Source organism: Zootoca vivipara, chromosome 8 (genome assembly GCF_965207765.1).
Source record: "Zootoca vivipara chromosome 8, rZooViv2.hap1.1, whole genome shotgun sequence".
NCBI lineage: Eukaryota > Metazoa > Chordata > Lepidosauria > Squamata > Lacertidae > Zootoca > Zootoca vivipara.
The window spans coordinates 4855210-4871001 of record NC_142591.1 but is presented as its reverse complement, the minus strand read 5'-3'; the positions used below and the strand labels follow the sequence as shown (position 1 = coordinate 4871001).

At 43.8% G+C, this 15792-nt stretch overlaps 1 protein-coding gene across 1 annotated transcript in view; it reads right to left on the bottom strand.

Annotated features, from left to right (window-relative positions):
• LOC118079388 (uncharacterized) overlaps positions 1–15364 on the bottom strand; it is a 47595-nt gene extending 32231 nt beyond the window's left edge. The window contains exons 1-4 of the mRNA XM_088676017.1: positions 12944–15364; positions 10567–10638; positions 8509–8617; positions 4664–7152 (exon numbers count right to left, since the gene is read on the bottom strand). Coding sequence (XP_088532143.1) covers positions 4664–7152; positions 8509–8617; positions 10567–10638; positions 12944–15364 — 5091 coding nt within the window. The remainder of the gene's footprint in view (positions 1–4663; positions 7153–8508; positions 8618–10566; positions 10639–12943) is intronic.
• Between the last annotated feature and the right edge of the window lie 428 nt (positions 15365–15792).

The following is a 15792-nucleotide window of genomic DNA, read 5'->3' as shown; positions in this document are numbered from 1 at the left end:
AATAACATGAAGAAGAATAAGATGTAGAGTAAGAAGGAAGTAAGAAGGAAACAATTCTGACATAGATTTGAAATAAAATTGAAGCCCTATCTCTCTAGTCACTGTATATCATATCAACAAAGAATGGAAGATGAACATCTGATGTTATTAATTACCAAGCAAAATGCATTCTTAATCACAAGTTAACTCACTGACGTAATCCCTCACCTTTTTTCCTGATTCTTCCATCCCCACCTGGTCAGAAATATCTTGGGAAGCAGAAGGAGGGGTCTGGTTCACATTGAGGTTTGGGTCTCCCACAGAAAAAACAGGAATGAGGGGCCTGAGGAACCTGAACTCGCTGCTTAAGGACCCACCGGTTAAGCAAACATCGTAGTGGTAACTCCTGGAAAGCGACCCACTCTGAGAATCCCCACAGTTCTCTGGGATGTCGGGTCTGGCAGGTGGGAAGTGAGGAGGGGCAGCAATAAAACTTTCCCTGGGATCCCTCCTGCAGATCTTGAGAGCAGCAAAGGAAACAATGCAAACAAGGAACACGAAGGAGACTGCAGCCAGGCAGATCACCAAATACAAGGTCAAGCTCCCATCTTCTTCATGTTGGTCTTTACTAATCTCCACAGCCTTCATATAAGGATCCGAAAAGCCACCCACGGGAAGGACATGGAGCATTGCAGTGCTGCTCTGGGGAGGGAGCCCGTTGTCCCTGACCACTATCATGAGTCTCTGCTTGCTGGTGTCTCGCTCGGTCAGGGCTCTCCTGGTTCTCACTTCCCCATTCTGGGCTCCTATGCTGAAAAGACCAGGGTCTGTGGCCTTCAGCAGCTCATAGGAAAGCCACGAGTTCTGGCCAGAATCTCCGTCCACAGCCACCACCTTGGTGACCAGGTAGCCAGACTCCACCGACTTGGGGACCAGCTCGTTGCAGGGGGATGTGCTGTTCTGGAGCGGGTAGAGGAAGAAGGGAGCGTTGTCGTTTTCGTCTATGATTACGACTCGGACAGTAACTTCTGAGCTGAGGGGAGGAGACCCTCCATCTGTAGCCCTCACTGTCACTTTGAAATCTTTGATCTGCTCATAATCCAGAGATCGGAGGGCATACAGATTTCCACTTTCAGAGTTGACTGAGATGTAAGAGGCCACAAGGCCATCAGTGACCTTCCCGGGCAAAAGGGAGTAGGTGATCTTGGCATTCTTCTCAGTGTCCAGATCAGCAGCATGGACTGAGCCAATGAGCAATCCTGGAATATTGTTTTCCCGTATCTGCATTTCCCATGAAGACTTTTCAAATACTGGAGGGTTGTCATTGACATCTGAGATTTGAACGTTAATAATTCTTGTGGAAGTGAGCCTGGGGGAGCCCTGGTCCACGGCTGTAATGGTGATATTATACTCTGAGGCCTTCTCTCTGTCCAAGGGACTTTGGACCACAAGCTGGTAGTAGTTATTCATAGTGGGTTTTAATATAAAGGGAAGGTTTACTTCCACAGAGCACATGGTTCTGCCATTGTCTCCGGAGTCCCCGTCTGTGACGGTGAAGAGGGCAACAAGGGTCTCCAGGGGAGAATCTTCTGCCAAAGGACTAGTGATGGATATGATGGACACTTCAGGGACATTGTCATTCACATCCTCAATCTCTACCAGGACCTTGCAATGCCCCAAAAGACCCCCTGCATCTGTTGCTCTGATGTTCATGCTGTAGCTGGTTTCTTTTTCATAATCAAGCTGACCAGAAAGGGTGATTTCCCCCGTGACTTCATTTAGGTGGAACAGATCGTAAATTTCTGCAGGCACTCTGTAGAATGAGTAGACAATTTGTGCATTTGAACCAAAATCCAAATCTGTAGCTTCCACTTTGGAAATCAGGGTGTCTCGAGGACTGTTTTCCTTTAACCTTATTTTATATTCAGTCTGTGTAAACTGTGGGGAATTATCATTATTGTCAAGAACATCAATATTTATTTTAACTGTGCCTGTTCTCTGTGGCTCCCCTCCATCCACAGCAGTGAGAGTCAGTTCAAAGTGTGGCTCCTTCTCCCTGTCCAGTGGCTTCTTCAGAACAAGATCGACATACTTGTTTCCATCCTCATCACTTTTAACATCAAGCCGGAAATGTTCATTGGGACTGAGTGTGTAGTTTTGGATGTTATTTCTCCCCAGGTCCGCATCTTGGGCAGATTCCAAGGGGAAATGTGTATTTGGTGAGAAATTTTCAGGAATTTCCAGATCAAATACCTTTTTAGAGAATTTGGGGACATTATCATTTACGTCTTCTATCTTGATTTCAATACTGAAGATCTTCAAGGGATTTTGCAACACAATTTCAGACTGTAATAAGCAAGGATCACTCTGGCCACATAATGTTTCTCGGTCTGTTTTATCATCTATCAATAAATTCCCCGAGTGGGTATCAAGGTGAAAATATTGCTTACTGTTCTTAGAAACAAGCTGGGCTCTGCGAACAGAGAGCTCCCCTTTTCCCAGTTTCAAATCCTCCAGCACATTAGCCACCAAAGACCCCCTTTTCTTTTCTTCGGGCACAGAATAGTGAAGTGAAATACTTAGTGCTCCAGGAAGACAAAGGAAAAGCAAAAAATACAGACCTTGTTCCTTTCTGTAGCCGTCTCCCATGGCTCAAGAATCTCTGGCCAAAATACGAAGCTTCTGACAGTCACCCAATGATAATCTCTGCTGCTGTAGAAATGAATTTGATGCTGCAGTGTTGACGGCTTTGCTGTGCTGTATGTTATCTCTTTATCACAAATGGAAGTCAACCGTCCTTTGTTTCAGCCACCTTTGTTTGTGCTCATGGCTTCCTTCACAAAATTCTGAATTCCAGTTCATGTCTTTGCCTATACTACCACCGTGTGGCTGAGCAAAGAAAAATCACTAAGATTCTGCAAATCACACTGAATGCAGTGCACATTATACTGAACAGGAAAGGTTCAGATTTACTATTTCTCTATTAACAGAAAACTGTTTTATTACTAAGAAGATGTCTCTTTTCCATATCAATGAATGTAGATATCACAAACCTTCTGTGGTTGTTCTACACTGTTGTGAATGGGATTCAATCTCATACTGGGAAATTCAAGATGCACAGTACATATGGTGCTCTTGTGGAACAATCCCCCCCATCAAACATTTTGAAATAGTGAAAGTGACAGGAAAATACCTTGGAAAGTGTAAGATTACTTTTGCTTGACCCAAGTGCTATATGGCCTGCACACAGAGAATGTAGCAGACTATTAATATCTACCTAAGTATTAGGATAAGGAACCCAGGTGGCGCTGTGGGTTAAACCACAGAGTCTAGGGCTTGCTGATCAGAAGGTCGGCGGTTCGAATCCCTGCAACGGGGTGAGCTCCCGTTGCTCGGTCCCAGCTCCTGCCAACCTAGCAGTTTGAAAGCACATCAAAGTGCAAGTAGATAAATAGGGACCGCTCCGGCAGGAAGGTAAACGGTGTTTCCGTGCGCTGCTCTGGTTCGCCAGAAGCAGCTTTGTCATGCTGGACACATGACCCGGAAGTGTCTGCGGACAAACGCCGGCTCCCTCAGCCTATAGAGCGAGATGAGCGCTGCAACCCCTGATGGTCAGCGGCCCCTTTACCTTTACCTTTACGTATTAGGATAATAACACTGTATCAATTTATATACACAGCTTTGTTCTTTTTTCCTCAGTACTCCCCTTCCCCTTTATTTCTTTTTTTAAAAATAGTAGTAAGAATGGATGTTCAATAAACAGGTCATCTGGAAGCAACCTGCTTCTCAGCTTTTGTGTAATACTGTACTTCCTCTTCCCATACAGAGTGTTTAAAGAGGTTATGAAGTTATTCTATAGCACATCAAACCACAAAATATTAATATGACAATTTATATCCCTCTCTGCAAGGAAAGATACAACAATAACAGAATACAAGGAAACAGGGAAAACTGAACAGGAAAGAAATGGGAAGAATTTCAAGCTCTGAGTATGTTGGCTAAGATTTATAAAACATAATCAGATACATGTTGGAAGTGTAAAGAAATGGAGGGAATATTTTTCACATGTGGTGGACATGTAAAAAGGTAAAAGTATATGGGGAAATGATTGATAAAAAAATGGGGGGGAATTAAAATTACTTCCCCCCCCCCAAAAAAACAACAACCCAGAGTCCTTTTCATTGGGAAAGACCCAAACTGAAATTCCTAGGTGTCAGAAAAGGTTATTTATGTACGCAACAATTAGGGCCCATGTTTTCTTAGCCCCAAAATGGAGCAAGGTCCCAACTAAAGAGGATCAGCAACTCAAGTTGACAGAATATGCAGAACATGCAGATTTAACACATAGAATAGGGGAGCAAGAGGAACATACAATTAAAGAAGAGTGGAAAACTTTGATTGAAAATATGAAAAATGACTGCATACAGCTGAAAAAATGCTGGCAGCACTAAGATAAATTCAATAGAGAAAATAATTTTTGATGGAGGTAAAAGTGGAAAATGTATTTGAATGTTTATAGTAAAACAGGGATGTATGATTTCAAAAATGAATCATAGAAGGAAAAGAAGTCATTTGATATTTTAAATGTTTATTTGCAAATGTAAAATAGAAAATTTAATAAAAAATGATTACCAAACTAGAGAGAGAAATATTTGAAATTAGACCATTCAAATGCTTCACTCACCTGAACCACATGTTGACTTTCACCTGCATGACTTGGGATTCCTTCAGAATCATTGGAACCCCTTGGATTCACCTGAGTGTTAGGAGGCTCCACAGAGAAGACAGGAAATAGGGGCCTGAGAAACCGGAACTCGCTGTTCAGAGACCCACCAGCTAAGCACACCTCATAGTTGTAAGCCTGGGACAGAGATCCAGCACCAGGATCTGCAGAGTTCTCCTGGGAATCTGGTCCCACTGGGAAATTGGCTGCAGAGTTGTAGGTTCCTATGAACTTTTCACGTTTCTGCAACTTGATTACAACAAACGCCACTACAGAAATGAGAAAAATACTTGAGATGGCAGCCAAGCAGATGATCAAATACATAGTCAGGCTGGGGTCTTCCTCCTCCGCTGTTTCCTCCTTTGGGAGAGCCACACTTTTCAGATAAGGGTCAGAGAAGCCGTCCACTAGAAGGATTCTGAGCGTGGCAGAGGTGGACTGGGGAGGATGTCCATTGTCTCGGACGACCACAACCAGATTCTGCTTGAAGCTGTCTCGGTTACTGACTGGCCTCAGGGTGGTCACTTCTCCATTCTGGGCCCCCACCGTGAACAGACCCGGTTCTGTGGCCTTCAGCAGCTGATAGGAAAGCCAAGAGTTCTGAGCAGAATCCCTGTCCACAGCCACCACCTTGGTGACCAGGTAGCCAGTCTCTGCCCCTCGGGGAACCAGGTCATTCGAGGGGGAAGTGCCATTCTGGAGAGGGTAGAGGATGAAGGGGGCATTGTCATTTTCATCCACGACCTGAACACAAACCGTAACTTCTGAGCTCAGTGGAGGGGAACCTGAATCCACAGCCCTCACCGTCACATGGAAATCTCTTACCTCCTCATAATCCAGAGACCGAATGGCATACAGGTTCCCCGTTTCAGAGTTGATGGAGATGTAAGAGGATGTGGGGCCATCATTGACCTTCCCAGGCAAAAGCGAGTAGGTCACTTTGGCATTCTGCGCTGTGTCCAGATCAACAGCATGGATGAAACCGATCAGAAGACCAGGAATATTGTTTTCTCTTAACTGCATTTCATAGAATGGCTTTTCAAACACTGGAGGGTTGTCATTGACATCTGAGATTTGAACATGAAGTATTCTTGTGGAAGTGAGTCTGGGGGAGCCTCTGTCCGTGGCTGTGATAGTAATGTTATATTCACTGACTTTTTCTCTGTCCAGTGGCTGTTGGGTCACCAGCTGGTAATAGTTGTTCTCTGTGGGTTTGAGCACAAATGGCAGGTTTACTTCAGTGGTGCAGGCAGTTCTGCCACTTTCTCCAGAGTCCACGTCTGTGACACTAAAGAGGGCCACCACTGTGTCTGGGGGAGAATCCTCAGGTAACGAACTGGTGATGGAAGTGATTGATATCTCTGGAGCATTGTCATTCTCATCTTCAATGTCCACAATTACTTTGCAGTAAGCTGAAAGCCCCCCTCCATCTGTGGCTTTGATGTGCATCTCATAACTGGTGATTTCTTCATAGTCAGTCATCCCTACAATTGTAAGTTCCCCAGTTTTTTTGTTTAACTTGAATGACCTCAACACATTTTCTGGAACTTCACTGAATGAATAAGTGAGGCGAGCATTGGTACCAAAATCCCTGTCAGTGGCTTCAACTTTTGCGACCAGTGTATCCAATGGGCTGTTTTCCATTAGTTTCACTTTGTACTCAGATTGTGGAAACTGAGGTACATTATCATTAGCATCCAGAATATCGATGAGAAGCTGTGCTGTTCCAGTTCTTTTGGGGATCCCCCCATCGATAGCTGACAGCGTAAGATACATGTGTGGATTCACCTCACGGTCCAGCGATTTCTCTAACACCAGTTCTGCGTATTTGCTACCATCACTTTGACTTTTCAAATTCAGCCTAAAATGTTCATTTGGACTAAGGGTGTAGTTCTGAACAGCATTTTCTCCTTTGTCTGAGTCTTGAGCTTTCTCCAAAGGAAATCGGGTATTTGTTGGGATTTGCTCTGATATTTCAAGAAGGAATTGGTTTTTAGAGAATTTTGGGGAATTATCATTCACATCCTCTATCTGAATTTCAATTCTGTGTAGCTGCAATGGCTTTTCCAGCACAATTTCAGACAGTAGAATACATGGTTCATTCTGACCACACAGGGACTCTCGATCTATTTTATCCTTTACTGTCACATCCCCTGAACGAGGATCCAGCTGGAAATACTGCTTGGAGCTCTTAGAAACCATCCGGGCTCTCCGAGCAGACAGCTCCTTTGCATCCACTCTCAAATCTTTTAGCACATTCGCTACCAGAGACCCACTTTTCTCCTCCTCTGCCACTGAATAGCGGAAAGACTCACACATTGCTATGCATGCACAGAGATACAGGGAAAAAGACCAAACTTGCCTGATCTTGAGCTGCATTTCCATTCTCCCAGCCTCTCCTCCTGAAATGCAAGGCATTGTCCTCTTGTCTATTCTAAGGCATGTATCTTCTTAACTGTATTTATCCTTTGAATGTGACACAGTGTCCTGCTTATTCCTACTGAAATTTCTGAAGACTGGCTTGCAGTAGGGATCTGGTGTTTTTCCTGCGCTGATTCCTTTGTCTAATGGCGACAGCTCTTGAGGAGAGCAACTGCTGCTCCCCAATTTCCTTCTTTTATCTTGTGCAATACTACCACCTTGTGTTTGAACTATGCTATGGCATTACAAAAACCAAACGTTTTTTCCAGAATAAGAGCTGGTTAACATAAGCATCCATGTGGGACAACAGCCACCCTAATGGAATCGAAACCCCATATTCCCAGCTTTATTTCTTTTTAAGAGTTTCTAGCATCTTTAGAACCTGAGATATGAAATAAAACATATATTTTTTCTTCTTTTGAGGAGGAGGAGGATTTGGTGAGAAATTATAGTTTTATCATCGTACAGGCCCGGCTCATCCAAGCTGCCAAAGGGAAAAAACTGGTCTCTATTTTGGCACATGGTTTCCAGCAGCAAGAGCAGTCCTACAATGCTCGATCAATCAATCTCACCTGAGGAGTGGGAGCATCACTTCAGGCAAATGTATGAAATCACAGATGGAGTAGAGATATTGGACGCAGCTATTATGACGAATCTCCCAAGCTGGAACCCGGTCACAAAGTTAGACATTCATTCTCTACTGTCCAGATCTAGAACAGGGAAAGCGCCAGGGGAAGATCTAATTCCACTTGAGCTCATTAAAGAAAACAGAGAGTGGTGGTGTCCGGCTTTGGCATCTTTGTTTACTTATAGCAACAAGAAGGGCCACGTCCCAAAAGACTGGGGAATGGCCATTATAATCCCCATTTATAAAAAAGGGAGCAAGTCAGATCCAGGCAATTATAGACCCATTAGCCTACTTAACACCATCAGCAAACTATATGCTCTGCACCTTAAGAATAAACTATTAGACTGGCTTGAGATGGAATCCTTAATAGCAGACGAACAGGCTGGCTTCCGAAAAGGCCGAGCCACAACCGACCATTGTCTAGTACTTCAGCACCTGGTTGAAAAGTATACAGTCAACAAATCTTCCGCTATATATGTGGCTTTCATCGATTTAAAGACTGCTTTCGATTCCGTCTCAAGAACCAAACTCTGGGAGAAGTTGAAAGCTTCATCAATAGACCCACGTTTATACCATCTGATAAGACGACTATATACGAACACCTACCTCAGGATCTGCTGTTCCCCGCAGGGCCAACTAACACGACGGATCCCCCTTCAGCGGGGAGTTAAACAGGGCTGTGTACTAGCTCCCCTCCTGTTTAACTATTATATAAATGACATGGTACTTAAAGTAAAAGGCCCACAGTTTCATTCACCCAAATTGGCAGATAGGCAAATATCTATTCTTTTATATGCGGATGACGCTTTGATTTTATCAAGGACCCCAATTGGGCTACGGAGGGCACTACGGCCATTAGCGGAATTCTGCAAAGAAGCCCACCTCACTATAAATTATCAAAAGACAAAAATAATGTCTTTCGCTAAATGCCCCAAGAGTCATACATGGCGCATAGACGGCCGAAAAATCGAACAGGTCCACTGCCTAAAATACCTAGGCTTCGTCTTCCACGATAGGGGGCTAAAGAAAGCCCACTTATCACGGTCAGCAATAGCAGCCCACAAGTCCTCCGCTGCCATTCTAAGTTTTCTGAGATCAAAGGGAGGTCAATACATTCCAGCGGCTCTTAAATTGTTTGAGGCTAAAGTGATGGCTCAGCTGCTCTTTGGGGCTAACCTCAACATTCCGCCACCGAATCTGAATATAGCTGAAAGAGTCCAGTCAAAATTCCCCAGAGCAGCTTTACAAATGCCTCCATGTGTGTAAAACGCTGTGATATGGTTGGAGGCGGGCATGATCCGCGTGGAGGCCAGGGTGTGGATGCAGTCTTGCAACCTATGGATGAAATTCAACCTGAACCCACAGGGCTTAATCTTGCTGTTATCAAAAGATAAGTACCATTCCCTTTGGAATAAGGTCATAGTAAATAAGATGCTAAGTTTAGGCCTTCATCCAGCCAGCCTGATGTCACATGACCTTGACTCAGCAAAGATCATTGTTAAACAGAGGAGAACAGATATAGAAAGGCAGAAGGACCTGAGTAAAGAACCTCACTTTCTTATTCAGGAGGAAAGCAGATACATATCTCGCCCAGCTATGTACCTATCCCATCTGGAAATACCTTCTCATTGAAGAGCTTTCACTTTAGCCCGAAATCGCATCATGCCCTCAGCAGTTCTTCAATGGAAGTACAAACGGATCCCAATGTGCGAGAGATGTTGCCCGTGTGGATCTAGGGAAGTGGAAACTATTGGCCACATACTCCTGCGATGCAGCTACTACGAAGAGGTGCGAGGCGAGCTCATCCACACGATACTGGTTGAGCTTCCTGGACGCTCGGACAATTTCTATATAGAGTGGCTTCTTTCAGATGCTAACTCTAACGTGACAGCAAAGGTAGCCAAGTTCTGTGCTAGAGCCATAAAAATCTGAGCCGACCTAGTAAGTAGTGCTCAAAAATTTCAGGACAGCGCCAAAGATGATCCATTGCTACCATTTGTTGAACCCTCCCAAGTAGTGATATCTTCTTTTATCTAATAATTTTTATAATGGTTGAAATGGTTTATATTTATTGTTTATATTTTAGATTGTATTTTGGATTGTTTTATGTATATATGTGTACGCTGGTCGAGAACCGTAACAATAAACTAAACTAAAAACTATCATGGTACAGTATTTTACTTCCATGAATTCCCACAGACACGATATCAGCTGTATGATTTGTGTCCAGCTAAGTCTCTCACAGTGTACACTCACTGAAATCAATGGGCATGATTTTATTTTGTTTACATCCATTGATCTCAGTGGAACCTCTTTGAGTTCCACTTAGTTGAATACAATCCTTGGAACCTTGTTCCCGCTCCCAAAATTACCGTATAATGTCATGTTTTACATTTCTTAGGCTGCTGAAATCTCCTAAGGTTTGTTCCCCCAACCCCCACCCCGCATTACAGCCTACCCTACCCTACAGGGCTGCTGGGAAGATAAAATGGGGAGCAGGACAACTATGTAGACCACATTGAACAATTTTTAGATTATTAATGTAAAAATAAAAATACAATCTATCTGCTAAAAAGGAAAAGAGAGGCTTGGAATGAAGGAGAGTTCCCAGCCATGATGACTGACTCATGAATATACACATTTCATTATGAAGTTTGCATTCATCTGTAAATGTTCTTTTCCTCTTTGATTCTTCAAAGGGCATTTCATTAGAACAAACACCATGTCCTACAGGCAACTTCCCCTCTTTCTCTAAAGTATATGCCGCACACACACCCTTCCAGACATGTTAGCATTCTGTATTATTAAGGTTTACCTTGCCATTCTGTCCTTTCACTTCCTCACAGTAGATGAATATGTCCTTTTCAATATAAAAGCACATATTCATCTGTAAACATAGGCATGTGAGGAAGGGTCACTGTTACAGTACTTTCTACTCATTGAGCTGGGTTCCATCTTCATAATGTGATATATACAAGTAGGAGCCCAGTACAAAATGTTGCACAGATTAGTAAAACAGTTCAGTGCCCCACACAAACCCTCTATTCTCTCTCTCTTGCTGCCCTTCCCCATATGACATTCTTTCTCTTTTACAGCTGAACGTTCTCTATAGTTGGAGCCCAGAGAAGAACCTCTTTGTCAGATCTTATCCCCAGTTAGTTGGGCCTCCCACCACAGAGGTTGATTGAAGTTAGGCACCTTGGGACACCTGGCATATCTGTACACACAGGAGTGTCATGTGTTGACTGAACTCTATCAGCCATGGGTAGAAAAACAGTAGGACACTTGCCATAATGCATATACTTAATATAGATTTTTATTTATACTTAAAATGCTTTGTTTGGCCATTTTTAGTCAATAGGATTTCATTATGGTGTCCCCACCCTGAAAGAGATGGTCAAGTGGAGGAACTTTGGTGTAGTTTGCAAGTGAGTTTCAGGTGAAGAGGATCAGTTGGACGCTGACACAGTGCGGCTGAAAATGAATATGTTTACAGAGGTCCGTATAGTTAAAGCTATGGTTTTCCCAGTAGTGATGTATGGAAGTGAGAGCTGGACCATTAAGAAGGTTGATCGCCGAAGAATTGATGCTTTTGAATTATGGTGCTGGAGAACTCTTGAGAGTCCCATGGACTGCAAGAAGATCAAACCTATCCATTCTGAAGGAAATCAGCCCTGAGTGCTCACTGGAAGGACAGGTCCTGAAGCTGAGACTCCAATACTTTGGCCACCTCATGAGAAGAGAAGACTCCCTGGAAAAGACCCTGATGTTGGGAAAGATTGAGGGCACAATGAGAAGGGGACGATAAAGGATGAGATGGTTGGACAGTATTCTCGAAGCTACCAACATGAATCTGACCAAGCTGAGGGAGGCAGTGGAAGACAGGAGTGCCTGGCGTGCTCTGCTCCATGGGGTCACGAAGAGTCGGACACGACTAAACGACTAAACAACAACAACAATTAATATGTTTCACTACCATTAGATTAAAGAACATACTAGACTTTCCTGTTGACCTAAGTCAACAAAACATTTTGCAAAAGATACAACCCAAAAGAGAAACCTTTCCAGAAAAAGCACCCTGGTGAAGTAGATGGGAAAAAATGCACAGCTTCTGCCAATTCGTGAATTTGCCATCCTCATTACACAACCAACTTATTCAAAACAAGCCATTCCTCATCATTTGTATCCTAGGTTTGGTATGGACCATCCGCAAAGGTACTTCTTTACAATGCCAGGTGTCAAGTCAGCCTGTTGAACCATTTTGCAGCTATAAACTGCAGAACCTGATTCTTACGTCAAAGGGCTTGTTGTTCAGTGGTAGGGAAACTGCTCTGCATACAAACTCAAACCCTGGCATCCTCAGATAGGTCTGAAATCCTGGAGAGCTGCTGTCAGACTGTACTGAGATAGATGGACCAAAGGTCTGACTCATTAAAAGACAGATTTCTATATTACTACTTATATTCCCCTGTCCCACATTGTTCATTATAATGGCAGATTGAAGTCAGCCTGCTTGCCCTAAACATATTAGCAGTTCAAATTATAAAACAGAAAACTATGAGAGCCCAGATTTGTTTCCTCAAAATGCCGATTGTTTAAAAGGCCTGGATAAATAAAAAGGTCATCTAACACTGAAAAGGGTCCTCAGTGATCCTCCTTTGGAAGGCAATTCCACAGGTGGGGTGCCACCAGCAAGAAGACCCTCTAAATAATGTCAACTGGGAAGCCTGCTCTAATCTGGGCTCCTATGTGGATGGACTTCAACAGCTGCAGGTACAGGTATGTTGTCCACACCTTGGAGGTATGTATATTCTAGAACACATTGGTGTATCTGAAGTGGCTATGATGTTCTGAGGAAGTTTTAATATGCAGAAAGTCCAAAGGCAGAGGACCTAAATGGCAGGAGGGCTGAAGGAAAGAATCTGAACTCAACAATGGGCTTGGAAGAGGTGGCCTGCCTGAGGAATTGAAGGGTGGAAGAAGAAAGGAGGAGAGGGGAAATATCAAATGGAGAGGATGGACCAGCGATGAAGACAGAGGGAAATGAGGGTGAAAGTATCACATGGACTTGAAATAAAAAGATCATTTTTAAACTGAAGCATGCTCTAAAATGTCAAAATATATTGCCAATAAATTTCAAAAACAATATGAGAACATCTGATATGTCTAATTAAAAAGGAAAAAGAATTCACCTTTTCCACTGATTCTTCTTTCCCCACCTGGTCAGGAATATCTTGGGAAGCAGAAGGAGGGGTCTGGTTCACATTGAAGTTTGGGTCCCCCACAGAAAAAACAGGAATGAGGGGCCTGAGGAACCTGAACTCGCTGCTTAAGGACCCACCGGTTAAGCAAACATCGTAGTGGTAACTCCTGGAAAGCGACCCGCTCTGAGAATCCCCACAGTTCTCTGGGATGTCGGGTCTGGCAGGTGGGAAGTGAGGAGGGGCAGCGATAAAACTTTCCCTGGGATCCCTCCTGCAGATCTTGATGGCAGCAAAGGAAACAATGCAAACGAGGAACACAAAGGAGACTGCAGCCAGGCAGATCACCAAATACAAGGTCAAGCTCCCATCTTCTTCATGTTGGTCTTTACTAATCTCCACAGCCTTCATATAAGGATCCGAAAAGCCACCCACGGGAAGGACATGGAGCATTGCAGTGCTGCTCTGGGGAGGGAGCCCGTTGTCCCTGACCACTATCATGAGTCTCTGCTTGCTGGTGTCTCGCTCGGTCAGGGCTCTCCTGGTTCTCACTTCCCCATTCTGGGCTCCTATGCTGAAAAGACCAGGGTCTGTGGCCTTCAGCAGCTCATAGGAAAGCCACGAGTTCTGGCCAGAATCTCCGTCCACAGCCACCACCTTGGTGACCAGGTAGCCAGACTCCACCGACTTGGGGACCAGCTCATTGCAGGGGGATGTGCTGTTCTGAAGAGGGTAGAGGAAGAAGGGAGCGTTGTCGTTTTCATCTATGATAATGACTCGGACAGTAACTTCTGAGCTGAGGGGAGGAGACCCTCCATCTGTAGCCCTCACTGTCACTTTGAAATCTTTGATCTGCTCATAATCCAGAGATCGAAGGACATACAGATTTCCGCTTTCAGAGTTGACTGAGATGTAAGAGGCCACAAGGCCATCAGTGACCTTCCCAGGCAAAAGGGAGTAGGTGATCTTGGCATTCTTCTCAGTGTCCAGATCAGCAGCATGGACTGAGCCAATGAGCAATCCTGGAATATTGTTTTCCCGTATCTGCATTTCCCATGAAGACTTTTCAAATACTGGAGGGTTGTCATTGATATCTGAGATCTGAACGTTAATAATTCTTGTTGAAGTGAGCCTGGCGGAGCCCTGGTCAATGGCTGTGATGGTGATATTATACTCTGAGACCTTCTCTCTGTCCAGGGAGCTTTGGAGCACAAGTTGGTAATAGTTATCCATAGTGGGTTTTAACATAAAAGGAAGGTTTACTTCCACAGAGCACATGGTTCTGCCATTGTCTCCGGAGTCTCGGTCTGAGACACTGAAGAGAGCCACAAGTGTCTCCAGGGTAGAATCTTCTGCCAAAGGACTAGTGATGGATATTACGGACACTTCAGGGACATTGTCATTCACATCCTCAATCTCTACCAGGACCTTGCAGTGACCTGAAAGGCCCCCTCCATCTGTTGCACTGATGCTCATGTCATAGCTGGTTTCTTTTTCATAATCAAGCTGACCAGAAAGGGTGATTTCCCCCGTGACTTCATTTAGATGGAACAAATCATATATTTCTTCCGGTACCCGATTGAATGAGTAGGCAATTTGTGGATTTGAACCAAAATCCAAATCTGTAGCTTCCACTTTGGATATCAGGGTGTCCTGAGGACTGTTTTCTTTTAACCTTACTTTATATTCAGTCTGTGTAAACTGTGGGGAATTATCATTGATATCAAGAACATCAATATTTATTTGAACTGTGCCTGTTCTCTGTGGGTCCCCTCCATCTACAGCTGTGAGCGTCAGTTCCAAGTGTGGGTCCTTCTCCCTGTCCAGAGGTTTCTTCAGGACAAGATCCACATATTTCCTTCCATTCTTGTTGCTCTCCATGCTAAGCATGAAATGCTCATTGGGACTGAGCGTGTAGTTTTGGATATTATTTTTCCCCAGGTCCGCATCTTGGGAAGATTCCAAGGGGAAATGTGTATTTGGAGAGACATTTTCAGGAATTTCCAAATCAAATGCCTTTTTAGAGAATTTGGGGACATTATCATTTACGTCTTCTATCTTGATTTCAATACTGAAGATCTTTAAGGGATTTTGCAACACAATCTCAGACTGTAATAAGCAAGGATCACTCTGGCCACATAATGTTTCTCGGTCTATTTTATCATTTATCAATAAATTCCCTGAGTGGGTATCAAGATGAAAATATTGCTTAGTGTTCTTAGAAACAAGCTGGGCTCTGCGAACAGAAAGCTCCCCTGTTCCCAGTTTCAAATCCTCCAGCACATTAGCCACCAAAGACCCCCTTTTCTTTTCTTCGGGCACAGAATAGTGAAGTGAAATACTTAGTGCTCCAGGAAGACAAAGGAAAAGCAAAAAATACAGACCTTGTTCCTTTCTGTAGCCGTCTCCCATGGCTCAAGAATCTCTGCCCAAAATATGGAGCTTCTGACAGTCATCCAATGATAATCTCTGCTGCTGTAGAAATGAATTTGATGCTGCAGTGTTGACGGCTTTGCTGTGCTGTATATTATCTCTTTATCACAAATGGAAGTCAACCGTCCTTTGTTTCAGCCACCTTTGTTTGTGCTCATGGCTTCCTGTGAGTTCCTTCACAAAATTCTGAATTCCAGTTCATGTCTTTGCCTATACTGCCACCGTGTGGCTGAGCATGAAAAATCACTAAGATTCTGAAAATCACGCTGAATGCAGTGCACATTATACTGAACAGGAAAGGTTCAGATTTACTGTATCTCTATTAACAGAAAACTGTTTTATTACTAGGAAGATGTCTCCTTTTCCATTTGAATGAGTGCAGATACCATAAAACAGTGCATTCCTGC